At 54.1% G+C, this 23,025-nt stretch overlaps 1 protein-coding gene across 1 annotated transcript; it reads right to left on the reverse strand.

Annotated features, from left to right (window-relative positions):
* Positions 1-1,253: 1,253 nt before the first annotated feature.
* On the reverse strand, positions 1,254-12,140 carry REN (renin). Its single transcript, XM_043923239.1, has 10 exons — positions 12,019-12,140; positions 7,546-7,696; positions 6,938-7,061; positions 6,328-6,446; positions 5,435-5,631; positions 3,702-3,710; positions 3,084-3,203; positions 2,568-2,712; positions 2,183-2,281; positions 1,254-1,593 (listed from the first exon to the last, which is right to left on the reverse strand). Exons 1-10 carry the CDS (start codon positions 12,096-12,098, stop codon positions 1,432-1,434), a joined length of 1,206 nt encoding a protein of 401 aa, XP_043779174.1. The 5' UTR covers positions 12,099-12,140; the 3' UTR covers positions 1,254-1,431.
* Between the last annotated feature and the right edge of the window lie 10,885 nt (positions 12,141-23,025).

The following is a 23,025-nucleotide window of genomic DNA, read 5'->3' on the forward strand; positions in this document are numbered from 1 at the left end:
GGGAACCTCCCAACCTCAAGGCCCCTGGCCTCATTGCTGCCCAGAATCCCGCTCTGCCCCTCAAAACTTCTGGGCTGATGAGTGTTCTGTTTATGTGTTGTCCAGGGCTGTGACCACCAGCCACGTGTAACTGTCCAGCGACTGAAATGGGGCTAGTGCAACATTTAATTCAATTTTATGTTTAATGTAAGCAGTCTATATGACTGTCTTATAGAATAGGATAGAAGATGTTGGGGGTGGGGGCTGCTTAAGGTCACAGAGCCCAGGATGTTGGGAAAGGACTCTGACTCCAAACCTTCCTGCAGCGAGGAAATACAGCTAAGCAGGCAAGAAGACTCAGAGAGTCATGCTCCTGGCTCTGCACAGGGGTGTCACAGATGTGGGAATGCTGCCCGGGAGAGGTCCTGGGGTTCCATACAATCCCAACAGGCGGTAATTCTTGAGTATGAGGTTTGCTGGGGCCTGGGTGAGCCCCTCAGTGCCTCACTTCTTTCAGTCAGAAGAGGGGTGAGCAGCTGTCATGAAGAGGGACAGTGTCAGTGGCTTCATTCGGGCAGATATGGTCTCTTACTCCCCAAGCTACACGTCTCCCACAGACCGTCCAAGGCGTCAGAGTGGGAGAAGACCTCGGCCTGAGCCCCAGGTCTTGTGATATGCAAGAGTGCAGTGCATAGATCTATGTGCTGGTGCACCTGGGGCCGTACCGGGGTGGCTGAAGCTCTGAACCTGTGACGGTTCACCTATATGTGGGAAGGTGGGAAGATCTCAAGGTCTGAGTCAGACGGGCAGCCTTCTAGTTGTGTTTTCACTGAGCAATCCTGGCCGAATGCTTTCACTCTCTGAGGCTCAGTTTCTCCTCATGTACAGAGGGAGTATCAGACAGACCTCTGGGGTTCTATGCGTTTAGGTGTTACTGCCTTAGATGGCATGTTGAAGGGCTACGTGGGGAAGCACGGAGCCTGAGCTAGCGGCTGACCTCCGTGAGCTTGGAGCATCTTTCTGTCTACAGTCCACTGCCACAGCATTAGCTTTGGTTCTCCAGGGGCTGGCTCTCTGCAAGCTTCTCGTCCAGGGTAGTGTAAACAGCTCCATCTGAACCCTGCTGACGTTGGACGGGTGGCATCAGCCCTGCATGCAGGAACCTGTGTTTGTGAGCGATTGTATAGTTTGTCTTTCTGTCACGTTCCTGTCTGCACAAGAACACACACTGTACTTCCCTGTTTCAAATCCTTGATAACCCAGGTGCAGTGGGGTTGGGAACATGAAGTCTTTATTCTGTGGTCCTCAAAGAAGGGAAGAGCCAGTGCTGGGGGCAGGGCACGCGTCCAGGAGGAGCTCCACCCCCTGAGTGAGGGTGCAGGCAGGGGTTGGGGGGTGGTCCCAGAGAGTGCTCTAGTTCTAGGCCAGGCCAGGCCAGGGCAGCAGAGGGCCTCAGCGGGCCAGGGCAAAGCCGATGCGATTGTTACGCCGATCAAACTCCGTGTAGAACTTGCGGATGAAGGTGGCACCCAGGACCCAGACTGGTCCAGTGGGTGGTGGGATGTCCATACCGTGCAGGGCCAGTGTGCACAGATCATCATTATTGTAGGGGTCCTGGCAGGAAGCAAAAGGGTTTCTCCACCACCTGGCACATAACGACCGTGCCAGACTCCTCAGCAGCATCTGCCCACCTATGCCCCATCCACACTGGGCCTCCGTCACATCCTGGCCCTTTCAGCTATCATGGGCCACACCCCTCCTAGAGGCAGGCACTAAGCCGATGCTGCTAACAACGCATCGACACAGTGCTGCCTTCAGGAGCTCACAGTCTGGGAGAGCTTCTGGTCCTAGACAAGTTATTAATACCTCTAAACATACTGAGTATAAAAAGCAGATAGCATTAATGGGGACATATGATCAGGATGGAGATCAGGAGATGAGCACAGTGATTTCCAAATTTGGCTGCACGCTGCAATTACCTGGGGAGTTTTGTAAACATTGTTGTCCAGTTACCCCCGGAGGTATCAGTCGGTTTGGGATGTGGCTTGTTACTGGGATTTGTAAAAGCTCCCAGGTAACCCTACTGTGCAGCCAAGTTTGAGAACCACTGGTCTAGCAGGTAATCTGTGCATAATGACATGTCTGTTTTTGGGCCCCTGCCCCCCCTTCCTCCCTGTCACTGAGGAGCAGACTGGAGCCTCACCTGTAACACATAGTCCGCGCTGGTGAGTGTGTAGGCTTTGCCTCCGAGGTGGAAGGAGATGTCGGGGAGTGTGGGCATCTGGTTACAGTTCACGACATACTGCAGTGGGTAGGGTCACAGGAGCCCCTTTGAGCGTGGGAGATCCCCCAGGAGACGCAGCCCTGTGCTTGTGGCCTGGCCCCTCTGCCGGAGAGGGGTGGACACAGCCCCCAGCTTCCCAATCCCCCCTCCCAGGGCCCAGGCCACATGTGGGAGAGTGTGAGAGGCAGGAGAGGAAGGCCGGAGATGGTCCCCTTCGGAACCAAAGCATCCTGGGGTGATCTGGGGGCCTGGGCCGGGTGGTGCACCCTCCTCCCTGGTGCCCGCCCCCTCCCCCGCTCCTTACTTCATCCGTGCTCAGCTCCTTGGCCCCCAAGGCCTCCATGAGCAGTCTCAGGGAGCTGGTGGGGCCCGAGATGTAAGATGCACCAGTATCCACTACGACCATGCAGCCCTCCTCACAGAGCAAGGTGGTTGACCGCAGAGACACCCTGGGGGAGGCCACAGCGTCAGACAGACAGCTGGACAGAAGGCTGCAGGGTGCCACCAAGCTGCACAGCTCTCCTGAGTGTGGGCAGGTGACGGAGGCCATGCCGGGGGTCCGGGGACGCGGTGAGGGAGGCGTGACACGCAAGCTGGAAGGGGAGGGTGCTGCTCACCCAGCATGTGGCTCAGTGACCCTCCGCCTCTTCTCGTCGCCCCCTCCCCCCGACCCATCATCTCCGTGTCCCCACCCCAGACCAAGCAGGCAGAGAGCAAGGGCTGCACTCGGAGAGAGGGCGGGACAGCAGCCCGGCCCTCTCCCAGGCCCACCCCCAGCAGCAGCAGCACTTTCAGAGGGAAGAGGGTTGAGGGTCCCGACCCTTTCATTCTGATCTGCCAGGAGCCAGGCTTGCTGATGCTCACGTAGTGAAAGTTCTCTTGGTAATACTGGGGGTCACTGCCTCCCAGCATGATCTCGCCCCCTAGCAAGTGGGAATTCCTAAAGGGAAGATTAGAGTGTTGTGGACACCCATGGCCTCCAGGACTCAGTAACCCCAGCAACCAGGGAGGCTGGGCCCAGGCTCAGGGTCGGCAGAGGCAGCAGGGGTCGGGCAGCGAGGCTGGGGCGCGGCGTGGCAGGCCGCTTCTCCACCTCTGCCTGTCCCCAAAGCTCAGTCAGAGGGTTCCAGGGTGGTCCAGCAGCACCCAGTAAAGCCTCCCCAGAGAGGTCACAGGAGGAGCAGACACAGGACAGGGCAGAATGCGTGCAAGATGCAGATCGCCCCCACCTCACTGGGGCCTGAGCAGGTGCGTGGCACCTGGGATGGGCCCCGGGGAGCTGCTGGGGTGGTGGGCAGGGTGGGGGTGGGGTGGGCGGAGGGCTTGGGCATCAGTGGGGCCTGGCCCGCTGCAGTGAGTCTGCGGCAGGTGACATGTGTGATTCTGGGGCAGGCGCTCTGGAGGGTCAGGGCCAAGTGGGGGCTTTCCGTCTCCTTACTTGGAATCTCTGCAGAGAAAGAGACAGCAGAAAGGGCGCTTTTGTTTCAGGTGAGCCCCACCAGCCCGTTGTTTGGCAGGGTGGTATCACACACTCTTTTTACCCTACAGGCAGTGGAGTCACCAGCAGGTAAGTCGCTGAAGTCACCCCGGCAGTGAGTGGGGGACTGGAGCCAGGACCTCTGGTGCCCCATCTGAAGCTGATGCCCCTTGGCTTCCTCTCCTCCAGGTGGCATGATGCCTCCCACAGGTCAGGGTCTGCCTTCGGGATGGTTTCCTATGTGTGTGTATGTGTGTGTGTGTGTGTAAGAGAGAGAGATGGGGTTTTCCAGCACTGTTAGTAGGAGGCAAGTGTGTGTGCACATGGAAGCGCATAGGTCACACATGTTATTGGTGCAAAAGTGCATTAATTGCATCATCATAAATCCGGTACGTGTGCACCTGTGCTAGACAAGTTCCCCTTACCCCTCTCCCAGCACTTCACCATCTCTCTGGAAATTTCCTCCTTCTCATCCCAAAGCAAAGAAAGAGGCAAGGCCTCCCCTCAACAAGGCCTCTTTGCTGGGATTCTCCATCCCGTGGCCTCTCGGCTCCTCCCCTCAATTATCTCCTCTTTTCCCATCTTTTCAGTGTCTCACCCTCTGCTGGCTGCTTCTCCCACCTGCAGGCCTGCTCGGGCATCCTCCAGCATTTACAGACACCCACACATCTCTCCCTGCCTCTCTGCGCAGCTATGTCTGCGCCCCTCCCCGGGCAGACTTCTCAGGACAGGCCTTTCCCTCCCTGAGACCCGCACCTCCTCTGCACAGCCTGCCGCCCGCCCTTGCCCGGCCTCGGAAGCAGCTCCTCCCGAGACTGCCCCTGACCGCCAGTTGGTGGCCTTTTCTCAGTCACTCTCTTTCTCTCACCAAACCAGACACTCCTTTCCATTTTGTCTTTGTGATGTTTCTGGATGCTGACCTTCCCCTCTGTCCTCACTGCTACTGGCCTGCAGTTCTCACACCTATGATCCCTCGTCTCCAGCTCATACCCAGCAGCTCAGGGCAGATCACAGCTCTGCTCCACAGCTGGTGGCAGCTTCCCCAAGCCTGGCTGTGCTGCGCGTACGCTTGACCTGGGTTTCAACCTCATGTGCCCTGTTTTGCTCATCATATTGTAATGTTTCTTGTCCTCCCTGCTGGACTATAATCTCTGTGAGGGCAGGGACTCTGTCTTATACACTGTGTTCATGGCTGTACCCCTTGAGCCTTGCACCGTGCTTGTCATATCAGTGTCCAATGTTGTGGAGTCAAGGACTGAGCAGATAAGTGAAGGGACTCATGAATGAAGTCAGCAGTGCACATGAGGAGCCAGGCCCTCACGGGGAGGCCCAGCGCTCATGGCAATGCCCCACTCTGCATTCTTCTCTTGCTCTAGAGCAGTGCTGAACTAAACTGTAAGTGAAAGAATCTTCTGCCAAGATGGAAATGTGCTGTACTTGTATGGTCCAATGTGGTAGCCGGTAGTCCCTGCGGCTACTGAGTAGTTGAAAGGTACAGTATGACTGAGGATTTCAATGCCTGATTTTATTTCCTTTTCATTTAAGCATTTGCTTCCACATTGGATCGTATAGTTCTGGATGTGGAGTGAGCACCACCTGATCCTGAACACAGCACGGTCCTGGCTCAGACACTCCGCCTCTTCCCCCGGCTCTGCCCCGTCCCTGCCCGCCCCGGCCCCGCGGGCCCAGCCTACCTGCTGTAGTAGACGGAGAAGACGTCCTCCGTCAGCACCCGCTGGGCGAGGATGTGGTCAAAGACAGGGGTGACACCGCCGACAGCCTGGGCGGGGAAGCCCATGCCCAGGACGCCGTCAAATTTGGCCAGCATGAAGGGCATCAGGGGCAGCTCCGTGACCTCGCCAAAGGTCTGTGTGACTGTGATCCCACCCACCTGTGGGAGGAAGCACCAGGGGAGACCAAGCTCGCGGGCCACCCTGGCCGGAGTCCGGTCCAGGCCTCCCCATGTGGGGCCCCAGGGTGTGACCCCTTCGTCAGCCCCACGTGCACGGCAGCCCTCCTAACACACATCTGGGCTGGGGCGTCCAGAGGGGCTAGGAGGGCAGGGGCTGAGAAGGCGGCGCCACAGTCAGGCCTGCCCTTCACGCTTCTGGAATGGAGAATCCTAGAGATGGAGGCGGGCCAGACACAGACCAAGCGACCGTGAGAACCAGGACTGACCCTAACTCCACACTCTGAATTCAGCCATGACCATACAACTATGCCTAACTCCAAAAGTGCTCCTGGCCACAAGGCTGACAGTACCCTTGACCCTGACCCTGACTCGGGATCTCAGTCTAGGGTCTGGCTAAGAGCCCGGTCAGAGCCGGATGACCCCAAGCAGGTTCCTCGATTGGAGACTGTCGGGACAAGCTCCACGAATGCCTTAGCTGCAGAGGCCCTCACAGGTCGCTCAGGTCGTGCCCAGAATTCAGGTCTGTCTGCTCTGCCCCGGGTGCTAGCAGCTCCAGGGAGCAGTGGCAGAGGAGGGTGCTCCTCCAAGGTGGGCTGGGCTGCACCGTCCCCAACCGCGGGCACTAGGGAGGTCTGGGGACAAGGAGGGCAGATGAGCCGAGACAGCCTGACTCACGGTCACCAGGTCCTGGCTCAGGAAACCTTTGACCTTCCCGGATCCGTAGTGGATGGTGAACTCCGTCCCGTTCTCCACGTAGCTGGAGGATTCCAGGGAGTCGTAGAGGCTGTGGATCTCTGGTGGGGAGACACAGGCTCAGGGCCGAGAGGCCCAGGGAAGGGTTTGAAGGCAGGCACTGGGTGGGGCCCAGGTGTCGAGGCCTGAGTGCAAAGACGGGGCGGCCCTGAGCTGGGAGGCTTGAAAAATGTGCTTTATCAATCAAGGACTGTATTTCTTGGGCCCCTGTAATGTGCTCGTGTCTCTGAGAATTTTGTCTCAGATGAAGTATTTTAAAGTAGTTGCTAACCCCGGGATGGCGAGAGGACTCTGGTCCCCGGAAGCACTCACTGGCTCCCTGAGGTTAAGGAGTCAGAGCCCACTCTCTGAATAGGTCTGAGAACTCAGTCCTTCTGGAGCCTGCTTTTTACTCGGTGGTCATGTCAGAACAGTGGGAGACATTCTCTTCCCTCCTCTCAGGGGCAGGGGGCCCAGAGGCAGGCAGGAGGTGCCGAGCTGGGCCCTGAGGCCCGGCGGGCGCGGTGGGGGAGGCACCGGGCCCCGGTCTCACCACAGGCCGTGTACAGGGGGCTGCACTTGGTGGAAGGCACCCAGAGGTTGGCGGAGCCCGTGTCAAAGATGACTTTGAAGGTCTGCGGCGGGGTGCCGATGCCGATCTCACCGTAGTACTGGGCCTGCAGGGCGAAGGAGAGAGGTGGCCTGAGGGGCTTGGGGGGCCTTGGGGTCTTCCTGATATGCTCTTTGGAACTTGGGGTGAGATGAGGCAGACCATGCAGCCTCTCTGTGCTTCCATTTTCAGCAGGGATGGAGTTGGAGGCTTAGCAGTATCTCATGACCTGCCAGGAAGTGGGAGGCTCAGTAAGACAGGAGGGCAAATTAAACATACTGCTGGTGAAGCAGGGAGATGCCCCACGCCCCATGGAAACCCTGATGCTTCACTGAGCCCCTGCCACCCCAACACCTGTACTTGGGGGCCCAGGGCCTGGATTCCTGAGTTCCAAACATGAGCCCATCTCTGGGCTCCTTCCCGTCCTCTGTGCCTCAGTCTTTTCAGCTGTGAAATGGGAATTTCGTGAGGTGCTCAAAAAGGGCAAAGAAAGCCTTAGGCCCGAAAGAAGGAGAGAGTGAAGCGGGCAAGGGACCGAGCTGGGCACTCACGTCCAGGTAGTTGGTGAGGACCACAGGGGAGGTGCGGTTGCCAAAGGAGAGAGTCTTGCTGAGCTGGCTCCACTCAGCACCCAGCCGGGCCATGTCCACGCCTCGCTCCTTCAGGCTTTCCCGGACCGAGGGCATCTTCTTGAGGAAGATCCTGGCCCATGATGGAGTAAGGAAAAGTAGAAGAGCTCTGTCCCCTCCCATAGTAATGGTAGAGTTCTAGAAGCTTCTAACAAAACTACCCCAACCTTAGCCCAGGCACCTAGGTATCACTCTTGAGCCCTTAAGTCTCTGAAGGAGATTTTATAGACCTCCGTGGTTATCTGCGCTGGTATTAAATGACCCTCAATTAACTCGCTCCTGTTGTTTAAATTTGCTCCTTTTAAGGTCATTTGTTCATTCATTCACTCCACATTCACAGGTTGGACACCTACTCTGTGCCTGCACCATGCTGGATACTAGAGATACAAAGATCATCACCACCTTCGAGGGGCTCCAGCGGGTGGGAGGAGGGAGAGGAAACAGCACTGACTTCCCCTCTAGACTGGTTCCAAATCGGGAAAGGAGGACGTCAAGGCTGCATGTTGTCACCCTGCTTATTTAACTTATATGCAGAGCACATCATGAGAAACGCTGGGCTGGAGGAAGCACAGGCTGGAATCAAGATTGCCGGGAGAAATATCAATAACCTCAGATATGCAGATGACACCACCCTGATGGCAGAAAGTGAAAAAGAACTAAAGAGCCTCTTGATCAAGGTGAAAGAGGAGAATGAAAAAGTTGGCTTAAAGCTCAACATTCAGAAAACTAAGCTCATGGCATCCAGTCCCATCACTTCATGGCAAATAGATGGGGAAACAGTGGAAACAGTGGCTGACTTTATGTTTTGGGCTCCGAAATCACTGCAGATGGTGATTGCAGCCATGAAATTAAAAGACGCTTACTCCTTGGAAGGAAAGTTATGACGAACCTAGACAGCATATTGAAAAGCAGAGACATTACTTTGTCAACAAAGGTCCATCTAGTCAAGGCTATGGATTTTCCAGTGGTCATGTATGGATGTGAGAGTTGGACTATAAAGAAAGCTGAGCACCGAAGAGTTGATGCTTTTGAACTGTGGTGTTGGAGAAGACTCTTAAGAGTCCCTTGAACTACAAGGAGATTCAACCAGTCAATCCTAAAGGAAATCAGTCCTGAATATTCATTGGAAGGACAGATTCTGAAGCTGAAACTCTAATACTTTGGCCACCTGATGCGAAGAGCTGACTCATCTGAAAAGACCCTGATGCTGGGAGGGATTGGAGGCAGGAGGAGAAGGGGACGACAGAGGATGAGACGGTTGGATGGCATCACCAACTCGATGGACATGGGTTTGGGTGGACTCCGGGAGTTGGTGATGGACAGGGAGGCCTGGCGTGCTGCGGTTCATGGGGTCGCAAAGAGTCAGACACAGCTGAGCTACTGAACTGGACTGAACTGGACTGGACTGGAGGAGGTGAAGGCTGGGCGTGCCGCCTAACGGCTGGATGGGTGAGGCAGTGCCATGCAGGACCTGCAGGTGGCAGCACATGCCCACACGGCCGGCCCCCCGGGCTCCAGGAAGCAGCAGGCCGCACCCGGCCAGGGCCCTGGGGCTGGACTGGGCCGGGTGGGGAGAGGCAGGCGTCTCCAGAGTGCCTGTGCAGCCTGTCCTCGGGAAGACGCGCCTTCCTGAGCCTGGGTCCCAGGCCCTCCGCTGCTTGTCCTGACGGTTTCCTGTCTCCTTCAGGAGGCAGAGTTAGAGAGAACTGGGAAAGTCACGTCACCCTGAGCTGCCACCATACGGGTGCCCAGCACTGTGCAGGCCACCCTCACCACGTGACCTCGTCCCCATTCTGCAGGCTGGCTGTCCTCACTCGGGGGTGAGGGATGTAGGTGCAGCAGGGATCCAAGGTGCCCTGACTGGCCCCTCTCCCAAGAGGGGTCCCCGGACTCCAACGTGAAGGCTGTGTGCCACAACCTGAGCTGTTGTTGGGGGTCCCGGGCTTGCAGCCCAGTGTTTGGAGGGTCCCTGTTTCTTCTTCTGTACTTGCACTAGCCTTTCCTTCTCAGGCCCCATGCATTTTGCCCACAAACATGAATGCAACTTTCATGCCTGTTGGTTTTAATATTGTAACAGAAATGACTTGCCACATTCATAACATGGTCTGTTCTTCCACAAAGTATTTTCACGACTTTGATCTATTTGATTCTCAGCCATCACCTGAGGTGAGTACCTTTAGTATTCTCATTTTACAGATGGGAAATGGAGGAACAGAGAAGGCTTGGCCCCAGAGAGGGCTCCTTTCCCACTGTTTACTCTGGACCTCTTTTACCCTCTCCTTTTAGAGAATCCCTTCCTTCTCCCCTTTCTCTCCCCCTCTCCCCCAGGCCAGCACTTTGCAGCATTTTCCAGCCCTCGAGGCCAGCGTGCGCCCCGCCTCCTGGAAGCCCCGTGCCCCCACGCTGGCCTCCCCTTTGCCTGGGCGCCGGTCCCATTTTCCCCTGGTGTCCATAACCAGCACTGCACAGCCTCGTGCCGTCTGTGATGAGGGTGTAGTCGTCGTGGGGATGTGCTCGAATCCCCTCCTACCTGCCTGATTCTGAGCAGCTTACCTGACCTCTCTGGGCCTCTGTAGCAGTGGACTTAACGGTAGTACCTACCACCGAGAGTAAGCACTTTGCAGATTGAGTTGCCCAGTTGCTCAGTACATGTAAAAGGCCTCTGTGTGTAAAAGGCGGTGATAGCACCTTGAGAATGGGATCTGCCGTTCAGAGCGCCAAAGAGCCTTGCATGGGAAGTTCATGTCAGTTAGCAAAACTCCTCTAAGTACATTTGGAAAGCCTGACTCCCTCTTCACCATGGTCCAGTTCCATTCTTCTTCTCATTCTGAAGAGACGAGGGAGAATGTTTTTTTCCTTTCCCTCCCTTTATCCTGGGGGTGGGGGCCACGCCCAGGCACACGCTGCCACTGGGAAACGCCCCGACTCGCACACCGCCCCCCAGCCCAGCAGCTACTCTCCCTGGAGCAGAGGAAAGAGGCTTTGGAAACACGTGGCGCAGTGCATGCCCAGGCTGAGCCTCCTACATCTGACCTCCCTGAACCTCAGTGTCCCCAGCTATAAAATGGGACTGTTGGGAGGATGATTTGAGCTGAGACACAGGAAACAATTCTATGAAGTCCTCAGCACTTTACAGGCCTAGCAACTACCACTGTTATGAAAGCCTGCCCCTTAACTTCAGGTCTTCTGGTCCCATCTGCTTCCCCAGCGTGAAACCCTTTCTCTAGGAGGCTCTCTCCCACCTGCCTCCCAGCTCCTGCAGCCTTGAAGAATTGCTTGTTCCCTCAGGGAACAAACTGAAAGTGAAAGTCGTCAGTCATGTCCGACTCTTTGCGACCCCATGGACTATACAGTCCATGGAATTCTCCAGGCCAGAATACTGGAGTGGGTAGCCCTTCCTTCTCCAGAGGATCTTCCCAACCCAGGGATCGAACCCAGGTCTCCTGCACTGCGGGCGGATTCTTTAGCAGCTGAGCCGTCAGGGTCCCCTCAGGGCCTGTCACCAAACATGGATGTTAGGTCTTTATCCTCCTCCTTTGTGGGCAGCCTTAAACCTCTCTTTTAATATTTGCGATAATCCCCCTGGAGATGGTAACAGCTGGGTTTTTACAGCATGCCTGCACCAGGCTGAGGCATTTACAGGCAATATCTCATTCAGTCTTCAAAGCAGCTCTGTAAAATAGGTATTTTATTATCCCTGTTTTAAAAATGGTAAACTGGAACTTCCCTGGTGGTCCAGTGGCCAAGACTCCATGCTCCCAATGCCGGGGGCCTGGGTTCAGTCCCCAGTCAGGGAACTAGATCCCATATGCTGCAACTAAGAGTTCTCACACCACAACTAAAAGATCCTGCCTGCTGCCATGAAGATCCAAGCAGGCAGTGTAGCTAAATAAATGAATATTAAAAAAATTAAAGTGGCAAACTTGGACCCGGCCAGGTTCAGGGTCTTGCCCCTGGTTCCAGAGTTAGTTTGGCACTGCTAGTGGAACAGAATTTAAGCCAGGACTATTCGGTTCTGGAAGCATTGCATTTAACCACTGTGTTGCCCTGCTTCCCTGGTAGATTTAACCACACCACACCCTTCTTAGCAATTAGTCTGTGAGCTCCCGAGGGGCAGAGAACATGTCTCAGTCATCTCCGAGTCCCCTCAAAGTGCCTAGCATGGTGATCTGTGCAGGAACTGAAAACTCTGGGCCAGGATCAAAAGGCCCAGCTAGTGCCTCTGCTGGCTGTGTGACATCGGGCAGGTCACCTGACCTCTCTGAGTGGGATGAGACTCTCCCTGCCCGGCTGCTTGTGAGGACAGGGTGACGGGGGTGGCATCACTTGTTTGAACCCCCACCCCCAAGTCAGGAAAGTGAGGACCCCTCCTCCCCTGCCCTTTCTCCCAGTTACCTTCTGAAGGCAGCCGTGTCTGCAGGGAGACTGAAGGTGCAGGAGCCCCAGAGCACCAGCAGGAGTCCCCAGAGAGGCATCTTGCTGCTCTGGTCCACGCTTCGCCTGGGTGCCCAGCTCGCTCTGGGGTCCCCTGAAGCACCCTCTCCTTTTATATACACTGCACACTCGGGATGGCTGCGATTCTGCTCTGCCCTGATTTATTACCGCGGGGCAGATGGCGGGGCAGCCGGTAATAAATCCCTCCATGGGACTGAGCTAAGTGGGTGAAGGGTGACCAGGTTTCTGACGTGGAGCAGGGGGGCCAGAAGGAGGGCTGTGGGAAAGGAAGGCTGCACCGTGACGCCAGCAGCCCAGTCTCAGCCTGGCCCTGTGACCCCTCGGGGAAGACAGAGGCCAGTGAGGAACAGCACTGCCCGGGAACCAGGACAGGGCTGGGACCAGCACAGAACCCCGGTTTCCAGCCCCCAAGCCCGTCTCCCCGACCCCTAGCCTCTGTGTTAACCTTGGCTGTGCCCCTGACTGGCGTCTCCCAGGCTGCATCTCAGTGTTGCCATCTGGAACGTGGGTGATCCCTCCAGCTCACTCCCTGACAGAGCCAGACCCAGGGAGCCCCGACGTGGCCTCCCCCCAGGTCTCTGTTAGCAGCGGCTGTTTATGGGAAAGTGCAGCACAGACCTCCTCTGGAAGTAAGGAGCTGGGGCAGGGGACGTGTGTCCATCTTCAGACGACCTGTGTTGGTGGAAGGGAGGGGAAGGCCCCAGGACTGGGGGAGGCTGCTTTCTGCCCAAGAGCGAGGTGGAGCAGCTGGTCTTTGCACTCCTCTCCCTCTCTCTGCTTCTCCCTGACTCCTCTCTGGGGCACGTCTCTGCCTCCTTCCTTGTGGCTTACCAGCGGTCTGGAGCCGCTCACACACATCCACCTGGCCCCTGAATCCCAGGGTGGAGGCTGTTTGTGCAGCCTAGGACTGCCTCTCCTGGCTCCTCCCTGCTCACTCTTTGGGGCCCACTTCCAGGATCTCTGTCTCCTCCAGGAAGCAGGCATGGATCCAGCCTGGAATCGACTATCTCGGCTGGGGCTCCCACAGTGCAGACGCGTGCCTTCTGTGGGCGCACAGGCCTCGGCTGTCCTCTCGGAATCATTTCGCTGTGCGTGCCTCTGCCTCTCGCCCAGAGTGGTGCTCACCACTCATCACATGAGCGTCCAGTGAACCGTGATGGGCAGGGCCAGGGGCCTGGCATCCGGTTCTGACCATACCCCCAACTTGCTGTGTGACGTGGGGGCATCCTCCCCTCTCTGGGCCGTAGTCCCCAGGGGGTGTGAGGAAGCAGGCGCTGGGTGACCCCAGGGTGCCCGCCTGTGTGGACGCTCTAATAGCCAAGTCCTGTGTCTTCAGGGTGCTGCTCTCTGCACCTGTGGGCAGAAAGAACTTAACCAGAGGAGCTAAACTCTGTTGCCAGTGTGCGGACTACTTAATGCGTCAGGATCTCTGAAATTATAAGACCCTTGCCGAAGGATGGGAGAAGCTAGTGCTTCTTGGTACAAACTCTCACTGGATAATTTTCAAGCATTGTGGTTGGCACTGGGGGAAGCATTTGAGGGCCCGGGAGAACCTTTTAGTGGGAACTTCTGTCTTATCAGACTGAATAAATATTTATTAAGCATATCTGTAGGTCTCAGTGCTTTCATTCATTAGCAAGTATCACTGAGCGTTTCTTATGTATCAGACACTTTTCCAGATGCGAGAGTTACAAAGGTAACAGAAGCACTATTCTTTGTCTGCAGCCCTGTAAGCGGGGACCCTCAGCCCCCATGCTCAGACGGGAGGCTGAGGCCTCAGAGGACTCAGGGAAGGGCAAGCTGAGCAGTGTGCCCGGGACTCCAGGCTCCTCTCTGGGGCTAAGTGCCCGCCCAAGCTCACAGGATGCAAAGGAGAGGGTGCTGGGCTGGGGCTGAGTCTGCCAGCCCGCAGAGCTCTCTGTGGGCAGAGAGCTCTTCAGAGGCGCGGCCTTGCTGCAGTGTAGACGCCCGGTGCAGCGTGACCCTCAGCTGTGTCCTCCGTCCGGACTCTGGACTCTTCTACGGCAAAGGCAGGGCCGGGGTTCCCCCAGCCGGTCAGGCGTCTGTGGCCCTAGGCTCTGTCCCGCCCACCTCCCTGCATCTGGCCGGTGTGCGCAGCTCGTGAGTGCTGGCCCTGTGAAGCAGTGTCAACAGAAGAGGGAGTGACCTCCAGGAGAGACACGTTTGTCAGACTGCAGACCAGGTTCGCAGGCCCAGTGGGGAGGCAGGGAGCCAGCTTCTGAGGGGTGACGTGGCCCGGACACCATCGGCTCTACTTTCTCCAGACCCTGGCCGCGGCTGGAGTGGCAGCCTTTCTCACCAGCTCCTCTCAGCCCACCCGCCTCACCCTTGTGGGACCTGGATCCTGAGGCCAGACACCGGGTCCCACATCCCAGCGAGACTGTGGCCCAGAGTCAGAACCAGCAGGAATCCCAGAATCAAGACCTGGAGGTCCATGGTCGGCTCGGCAGAAGCTTCACTGGGAGCAAGAGGCCTCAGGGGTCACAGAGCCCTTGAAGGTTCTTCCACAGAAACTGGAACCAGAGCTGTTTGTGCAGCCTCATTGCACAGAGCCGAGGTCTGTGCTGGCAGGGAGAAAGAATCCGGTTTCAGCTCCACTCTAAGGAGGACCGCTGAGCAGTCAGAGCTGTCCAGTGACCACAAATGCCCTGCCTGGGGTCGCCCCAGACCCTGGGACAGGCAGTCGGTGTTTTAGGATTCTGTGGTCCTGCCTGCCTGCCCAGTGGCCAGCCTATTACCCTCCCGTCTCCAGTGTCGAGTGGGGACAGTCAGGATGGCGGGTGGGTCTCCCTCCTAGCTGGGGCCCACCAGTGCCCCGGGCTGTGGGAGGGAAGGAGCATGGGTTGGTAGGGACCTTTCTCAGGTTATCGCGCGGCCCCATCAGCCCGGGTCCAGGGTTTCCCACGGAAGCCCCTGCGGAGTCCCCGGCGAGGCTCCAGGCTGCGTCACCTGGAGGTCGAGAAGCGGCCGGGGCAGAGGCAGGGGCTGGGCGGCACCTGCCCTCTCCCCTGGGGCAGGCCTGTGACGCCAGTGGCCTCCGGAAAAGCGTAAATCCCTCCAGCCTCTCTGCTCTCTTCAGATCCACCAGGCGTGCAGGCTGGGGGAAGGGACTTTTGCAGGGGGCTGAGGTGCTGCAAATCTCTCAGGAAACAGTGGGACTCACGGTTTCTCTAAAAGTGGTCCCAAACCCCCTTTGCTCTAGGACAGTGATTCCAAGGAGATTCAGGATTGTGACCAAGGATGGAGGGGCCAGCAGGGGTGAAGGGTAGAGGGGGAGAAGGCTGACTGGCACAGAGAGCCTGGTTTTTGCTGCTTTGAAAGGTTCATGGATTTATTTCCACCGGTATTAGTTTAGTGGAAAGCTCTTGCCAAAGCTATAGCCCTGGGGAAGGTGGAAAGAGGTGGAATTCACTGAGGCTTAGAATCGGGGAGCTAAATATCTCTGGACTGGTCCTGCTTCTGTGCATAGAAAGCAAATGGGGAAGCAGGAGCAAAGATAAAAATGGACACATCTTTTCTTTACCTGTCTTCCTCCCCACGTCACACTTAACCCCCCACCCCCAGATGGCCCAGCTGCTTCCTCGGAGGAATTTTTCAATCAGATGGGAGCACTGAGCTTGCAGAGATGAGCAGCTGGGGCCTCGAACGGGAAAAAAAGACCCAGAGTGGAGTTTAATAGCCAGCCAGGGCTGCTTGTGTGGGTAGGCCCTCCGGAGGGGTGACTGCTGGGGAGGCGTTGGGGCTGGGGCCAGGAGCGCCTTGAAGTGGGGGCAGGGATGCAGAGATCCACGAGTCCTCAGCCAGTTGTTCTGCGGACCTTGGAGGACCAGAAACCCAGTCACAGGGTTGGGGTGATCCCAACTCAAGGCCTGCTCAAGTGATGGCCCAGGAAATTGAAGGCAGGTCACCCAGGCCTTGGGAGGAGCAGGGGCCTGAGCGGGATGACAGGATCTGCAGGGAGGCTGAGGGCTTGGTGGGAGAGCCTGGTCAAAGGAGAATTTCTGAAATGAGACGCACCAGTGTAGTGGGACCAGACCCCATATTCTGAGGCATGGAAGCTGGAAGCATAATACACTGCTTCCCCAGATGGCACTGGGGGTCGGGTCCATTATCAGAGAAAGCTTAAACTAGAAGAAGGTTCCTTTTCTGAAAGAGGGGTACCAGTGGAGCAGCTCAGTGGAGGGCGTGTGTGTGCATGCGTGTGTGTGCGCGTGTGCACATGTGTGTGCGTGCGTGTGTGCAGGGGTGTGTGTGTGTGTGTGTGCTGGGCGGGGGTGGTGACCCGGGGCAGTGGTTCTGACGGGAAGGTGCTCGGTTTTGTGTGCTAGTCTCACCAGGGAAGTGGAGGGAAGTGGTTGTATCCCAAGAACATTTCCTAGAAAATGGACACTTTCCTCTGTTTATTCTCTCTTTCCTTTCTTTATCAGAGAAATAAAGGCTCTAGTTTTAAAACCCAATAGAACCCAAAGGCTTTTTTTTTTTTTTTTTAATTTATTTATTTGGCTGTGTAGGGTCTTGCTTGCAGCACATGGGCTCTTTTGTTGCTCCTCATAGTACATGGACTTCCTTGCCCTGGGGCATGTAGGATCTTACTTCCCCAACCAGGGATTGAACCCACATCCTCTGCATTGCAAGGCAGATTCTTAACCACTGGGCCACCAGGGAAGTCCAACCCAAAGGCTTTTAAGGGTAACCAGTACCTCCAGCCCTGTGTCCAGTCCCCATGACAAGTCCTGCTCTACCGAGGTAAAACCCTTGATCTCTCTCGGCTATTTTGCTATTGTTGGTCATACATATCCCTAAAAGTTATGCTTAAACTGCCACTTCTAGATTTTTCAGTTTTATTCATTATTATTTCTTTTATGGCAATTGAGGGTTTCTCTTATACTGTGTCCCTCTTGATTTGGCAAAATCAAAAGTCAGTACTTAGATTATTATAATTAAATTAACATTCACGTGTATTAAAATTACATTTCTTTGTGTAATTTTCTGCTCTTCATTAAGTTCGTCATCTCCCCCCTCCTTTCCCATTCCTTGTTTTTCTGTGCCCAGCTGTTCCAGACCACCCTCCGCCTGGAGGGATGCCCAGCTAATGCACCAGTGGGGTTTTCTCCTGGGGGCTCAGTGCTCCTGAGTCTGCTGCACGTCCTGGTCCGGGGGACCTCTTTGCTGCTCCCCTCTGTGGCTTCCTGTGTTCAGGCTCTGGGGCTTTCTTCTTTCTCAGCTGACACGTGTTTAAGTGGAAGATGTATTCCAAAGAAGTAAACACTTCCAGTACTGGCATGTCTAAAAATGTTTCCATTACTCCTTACTCTTTAAAGTGTGAGCAGAATTCTAGGTTGAAGCTTATTTCCCATCTGAAATTGGAAGTTATTTCCCAGTATCTTCTGGTGTTAACAAATCTGGTACAACTCTGGTTCCAGACTCTTCTATGGTTTGATCTTTAGGGGGTCTCACCACCTTCCCCACCCCTGGCATGGGTGTTTCTCCATTCGTGTGCTGAGCACTCAGTGGATGCCTCGACCTGGAAATTCTTGTCCTTCCATTCTGGAAACCATCCTGCACTAATTCTTTGGTTATTTCCTCCTTTCCGACTTCTGGAACTCACATTATTAGGATATTGCAACTTCTGTTTGATTCCTAAATTTCTTATATTTTATCTCCTGATTTCTTTTTGTTCTACCTTCTATGAGATTTTTTTAAACTTGATGTTCCTTACGTCCTTTAATTTTAACTTCTGAAGGATCTTTCTGATTCTTATTTTTTCCTACTTTATTGCATTCACTATTTGTTTTATAGGTGCAAAATTTTCTCTTATACCCTCTGAGGACATTAATTACAGACTAATTTTTTCACAATGTCTCTGGTTTCTCTATGTTTGTTTGTTTTGGTCTTCTCTTCCAAGTAGAGATTTTATTCAAGCTCCTGGGACAACTTGGTTCTTCATTCATGGTTAACACGGACAGGTGGAAGCGTCTAGAAACTTGGTGTGCAAGGGCAAGGTTCACAGCTGGTGTACGCCACTCTAGATGAGGGCTTTCAGCAGACATTTCCCTGGAGCACCACTATAGATGAATGTTTGTGTCCCCCCAAATCATATGTTGAAATCTTAACTGTCAGTGTGATGATGTTAGGAGGTGGGGTCTTCATAGGTGACTAGGTCATGAGGATGGAGCCCCTATGAAAGGGATTAGTGCCCTTATATAAGAGACCCCCAAGAGCTCCCTGCTCCTTTCTGCCATGTGAGGACACAACAAAATCACAGTCATCTATGAATGGGAAAGTGGGCCCTCACCAGGCAAAATCAGGGGTCCCTTGACTTTGAACTTCCCAGCCTCCAGAACTGTGAAAAATAAACTTCTGTTGTTTATTAGCCACTCGATTTGTGGTAGGTAGTTAAAACAGCCCAAGTGGACTAACGTGCGTACCCTTCAATGTCAGAATCTTTCGGTCTTTCCTCTGGGGCTTTCTCTCTCCCGTTTGGGGGGGTGATCTTTGCTGCCGACTTTCTAAGAAGAGGCTGCAAAAGGGCTGGGGACTCCGCAGGAAGATTTTCACTCAGTCCACTCTCTTTTTTCCCCTTTTCAGCCACTGTCTTTATCCCCATCCTCACTGCGCTTGTGACCCCCTGACTAGAGTCTACAGAATCCTTGAGAGAAAGCCTCTAGCTTCTTCCCGTTGGGGAAGCAGGGGACATGGCTGTGCTGGATCAAGGGGATTCAGTTTGACCTCTCCACATAGAGATTTCCAGCCAGCTCCCTGTTTTCAGTCTAGAGTTTGTCCCAAGTGCCTCCAAGCACCAAGAGCTGGCTCTGGGAGTCAGTCAGTTAGGGCCCTTCAGGCCCCCTTTGCTGGCTTTGAGGTTGTAGCTTCCTTCATTCTGCCAAGTCCTTCCTCTAATTTCCACCTTCAATATTTCCTGTCATTTCTCACCTGCTGTGGTTTCCCATCCCTTCTCTTTGTCCTTGGGGGTTTGTTCCTTTCTTGTTCCTTTAATATCTTTTAAGGGGCTTAAGGAGTGAACAGACATGAATGAGTCAAAAGTGGTCCTGTGAAACGTTTTGTGAAGGTAACATGTGGACAAGATAGCTGTTAAGACTATATTGTGACCAGCAACCCCACTACTGGGCATATACCCTGTGTGTGCTTGTGTGAGTCGCTCAGTCGCTCAGTCGCGTCCGACTCTTGGCGATCCCACGGACTGTAGCCCACCAGGCTCCTCCTGAGAAAACCACAATTCTAAAAGACACATGTAACCCAGTGTTCATTGCAGCAGTATTTTCTATAGCCAGGACATGGAAGCAGCCTAGATGTCCATCAACAGATGAATGGATAAAGAAGTTGTACTACCTATATACTGTGGAATATTACTCAGCCATAAAAAGGAACAAATTTGAGTCAGTTCTAGTGAGGTGGATGAACCTAGAGCTTCTAATACAGAGTGAAGAAGTCAGAAAGAGAAAAACAAATGTCGTATATTATTGCATATATATGGAATCTAGAAAAATTGTACTGATAAACCTATTTTGGGGGCAGGAATAGAGACACAGACATAGAGAACAGACCTTGGACATGGGGTGCGGAAGAAGCGGGTGGGACGAGTTGAGAGAGTAGCATTGACACATACGTATACCACAGGTGAGATAGATCGCCAGTGGGAACTTGCTGTCTGACGCAAGCAGCTCAACCCGGTGCTCTGTGACCACCTGCAGGGGTGGGATGGGGTGGGAGGTGGGAGGGAGGTTCAAGAGAGAGGGGACGTATGTATGCCTGTGGCCGATTCATACTGATGTATGCCAGAGACCAACACAACGTTGTAAAGCAATTAGCCTTCAATTGAAAATAAATAAAATTTTTGAAAAGGCTATATTGGACAGATAATGAATAAAATATAGGTAAGCAAAGTCCAAGAAGAGGATTAAATTGGCGGCTCTTTGTTGTAATCTGGCTCTCTCCCGATGACCAAAATCAGCACTGCTGGCCTCCAGGCTCCCTGCTCTGAGCCTGTTGGGCTCTGATGTTTAAAACGGAAGGATGCACCAGAGGTGAGGAAGGGCACACTAGCTCCCCTGGGACTTGACATCTTCGCCTCCCTATGACCAAGTCTGGACCTGGGGAAGCTGCTTGCAGAGAAAGGAGGAGACAGACGGGGCAAAATCAGTTGCCTGACCCCTAATAGGAGGTTTGAAGGGAGGAGGCTTGCTCTGGGGATTGGTGACCTCACCTGTGTTGTTATTAAAGAAGTCAAAGAGGGATTGGGATACAGTTACATTGACTGCCAGAGACCTGCTACCCAGGACAAACCGTTCAGGAAGAAGGCTGACTCTGCCACACAGCAGCGCAGAGAAAGGAAAGGTTGGAGTGTGTAGGAAGATGATGATACTTGGAATTAGAATGTCAGAGTCTCACTCTGGCTGTCTAACTTGCCAGCTATGTGACCTTGGGCACATCACTTAAGCTTTCTGAGAATACTGCCCACTTCATGAAGTTGTTGTGAGGTTAAAGTGGGGTAGCCCTGTGCTTGGCACAGTGTAGTTTCTTAAAAAAATTGCTTGTTAATATATTAAGAGTGATACTAGAGGCAGAAATCCCCCTGGATCCCTCCACTCCTACCCCCATATGCTTTGGGCCATGAGACCAACTCTTCTAGTGCAGCAGACCTACCAAAAGGGGAGGAACACGGAAAGAGGTCCTCCCATTTCCACTTCCCCAGGGAAAGACGCCAGGCTGCCTGGGTTCTTGGCCCCTGGGGACTGTCCTGAGTCCTAAGGAAGGAGTGTGTTTGAGAGCCTCTCGGCAGCCCTGCCCCCAAGTCTCTGGGCTCTGTGGCCCTGGCTCTCTGAGCCCACCCAGAGGTCTTGGGAGTCCCTGGGGGTCCTTGGGGCACCTCACTGCCTGCAATGTGCTCTGTACATTCCCTCCAAAATGTTCAGAGTCAGGCTGGGACCCTCATGAAACCAAAGACCCCTTCGTCCCATGGAGACCCCCATCCCTACGCAGTACATGGGGCCAAGAACTGCAAGGCCTGGAGTCTCATAGGCACAGTCCTGGGAGAGAAGATAGGATTGGCAGACCCAGTTCTCTTCCTGCTGCCCACTGAAGCAGCTAGAGCAGAGATCCTGGAGAGCATCTGGGTGGCAGAGGCAGCTAACAAGGCCTGAAATGCAGTTAGAGGGGCCACACCACAGACAGAGTCACACAAACACGTGTGTGCTTCTCACATTTACCCCTCTCTTACACATACCTTCTCACACACAGACCTGCTTCTTATACCAGAGAACGCATTTCACAGTTTCACCCCTGAAGTCACACACACACACACACACACACAGAGTCACTCACACACACACACACACACACCTGTCTCCTATCTGCTTAAACTTAAGGTCATGAGGAGAGTTAGAGGGGATCACAGGAAATTTTGTAAAAGGAGGCTGGTTAAGAGCAGATTTCAGAGACTCGTTAACTTCTCCCTACCCATAGACTTCATCAGAGAAAGGACTAGTCCAGGAATAGGAGAAAAACTCACCTAACAGAATAGGTGTTGAGTTTATGATTGCTCTCCTAGAAGTACAGAGACACACTCCAGGCTGTTTGGGAGATGATATTTCAGGAGCATAACCCTGTCACACCACACTAGGACCTGATCTCACAGCAGTTTCGAAAATATGAGAGATCCTTGAGGACAGTTTCAGGGTAGACATGAGGGTGGGGCAGGTTGTCATGTTTCCATGGCAGCCTATCTCATTGCCATAGCAACAAGATTCTGCCTCCAATCTGCAGAGCCCGCGTTTCTGTAATGGGTGGAACACTGGTGTTTCATGGAATGGTGGTGAACCCCACAACCCTTCCAAGAAAGAGCATTTCCATTCTAGACCAAGCAGAGTAGTGCTAGCCGGAGGCTGTCAAACAGGGCTGGGTTTTTCTGTGGGCAGAAGCCTCGATTTCTGAGAGTTTCCTAACTACTCTCTCCTTCCTACAGCAATTTAAACTCCCCAGCCATTGGGGACCCCCAGGAATGTCCCCACAAGGCAGACTGACCTTTTCTGATGTCCACCACAGCTTACTCTAATGTCATGTTATGTCAGAGAAGTGTGACATTGCAATGGGGAAGCCAGGCTCTGGAGTCAGGAGCCTGAAATGGCTTGCTACTCATTGGCTGTGTGCCTTGAGTGAGTTATTTTTCTTTTTAAACCTTGGGGTATTCACTGTGAAAATGGGGTCAATACATGCTAAGCCCCCTGGGTGCCTCCAAGGATGTAGAGAAATGATGCACATAAATCCATCCAGGGTTTCCAGGGGGTGTGGTGGTGGATGCATGGCCCAGTCCCTGCTGACACTCCTTGCAGATGCAGTGGGGCTTTGGGGTCTGTGGCCAAGCACCCCCGTGGAGGTCTGACTGTGGAACTCGGGTGATATTTATACCTCAGTGGATGGGGCAGTGGTCAGTATCATCTCCCAGATCAGGCTGTTCCACTGGCTGAAAACTTCCCTGGGAAAAGGGGAAGTACTTAAGCCAGCTGCCTTCCCCGTCCTAGATCAGAGCTACTCAAAATGTGGGCGCCGGGCTCAGGGCCCTCTGCAAAACGCTTGCTACCCATCTGCACTGACATAAGTCTAGGAACTGAGAAACGTCTTCAGAAATTTTTATAGTAATTTGATGTTGCTGTAATACCACCCAAGCAGCATCCAACTGGGGCTTCTTTCTGGTTGTTTTTTAAAGTCTTAGAGAGAGAGAGAGATTGTGTGTGTGTGCGTGTGTGTGTGTGTGTGTGTGTGTGTGTGTGTAGAAGTACTGATCTGGCCCATTGAGGGGAAAACAAGCTGGTCCTTCACCACCTCTAGTTTGAAAAGCACTGACCTTGATAAGATGATAAGCCCACCACCTTAAAACCAGCTAGAGATGCAGTTGGGAGACAAGGGGAA

Source organism: Cervus elaphus, chromosome 14, assembly GCF_910594005.1.
Source record: "Cervus elaphus chromosome 14, mCerEla1.1, whole genome shotgun sequence".
NCBI lineage: Eukaryota > Metazoa > Chordata > Mammalia > Artiodactyla > Cervidae > Cervus > Cervus elaphus.

Excerpts from the sequence above, each read along its gene's own strand:
- REN (XM_043923239.1), bottom strand. The coding sequence starts at position 12,098 with ATGCCTCTCTGGGGACTCCTGCTGGTGCTCTGGGGCTCCTGCACCTTC. Across the intron at positions 6,447-6,937 it reads CCCCCTGTACACGGCCTGTG|AGATCCACAGCCTCTACGAC; the intron begins GTGAGACCGGGG and ends TCTCCCCACCAG. Across the intron at positions 5,632-6,327 it reads TGAGCCAGGACCTGGTGACC|GTGGGTGGGATCACAGTCAC; the intron begins GTGAGTCAGGCT and ends TTCCTCCCACAG.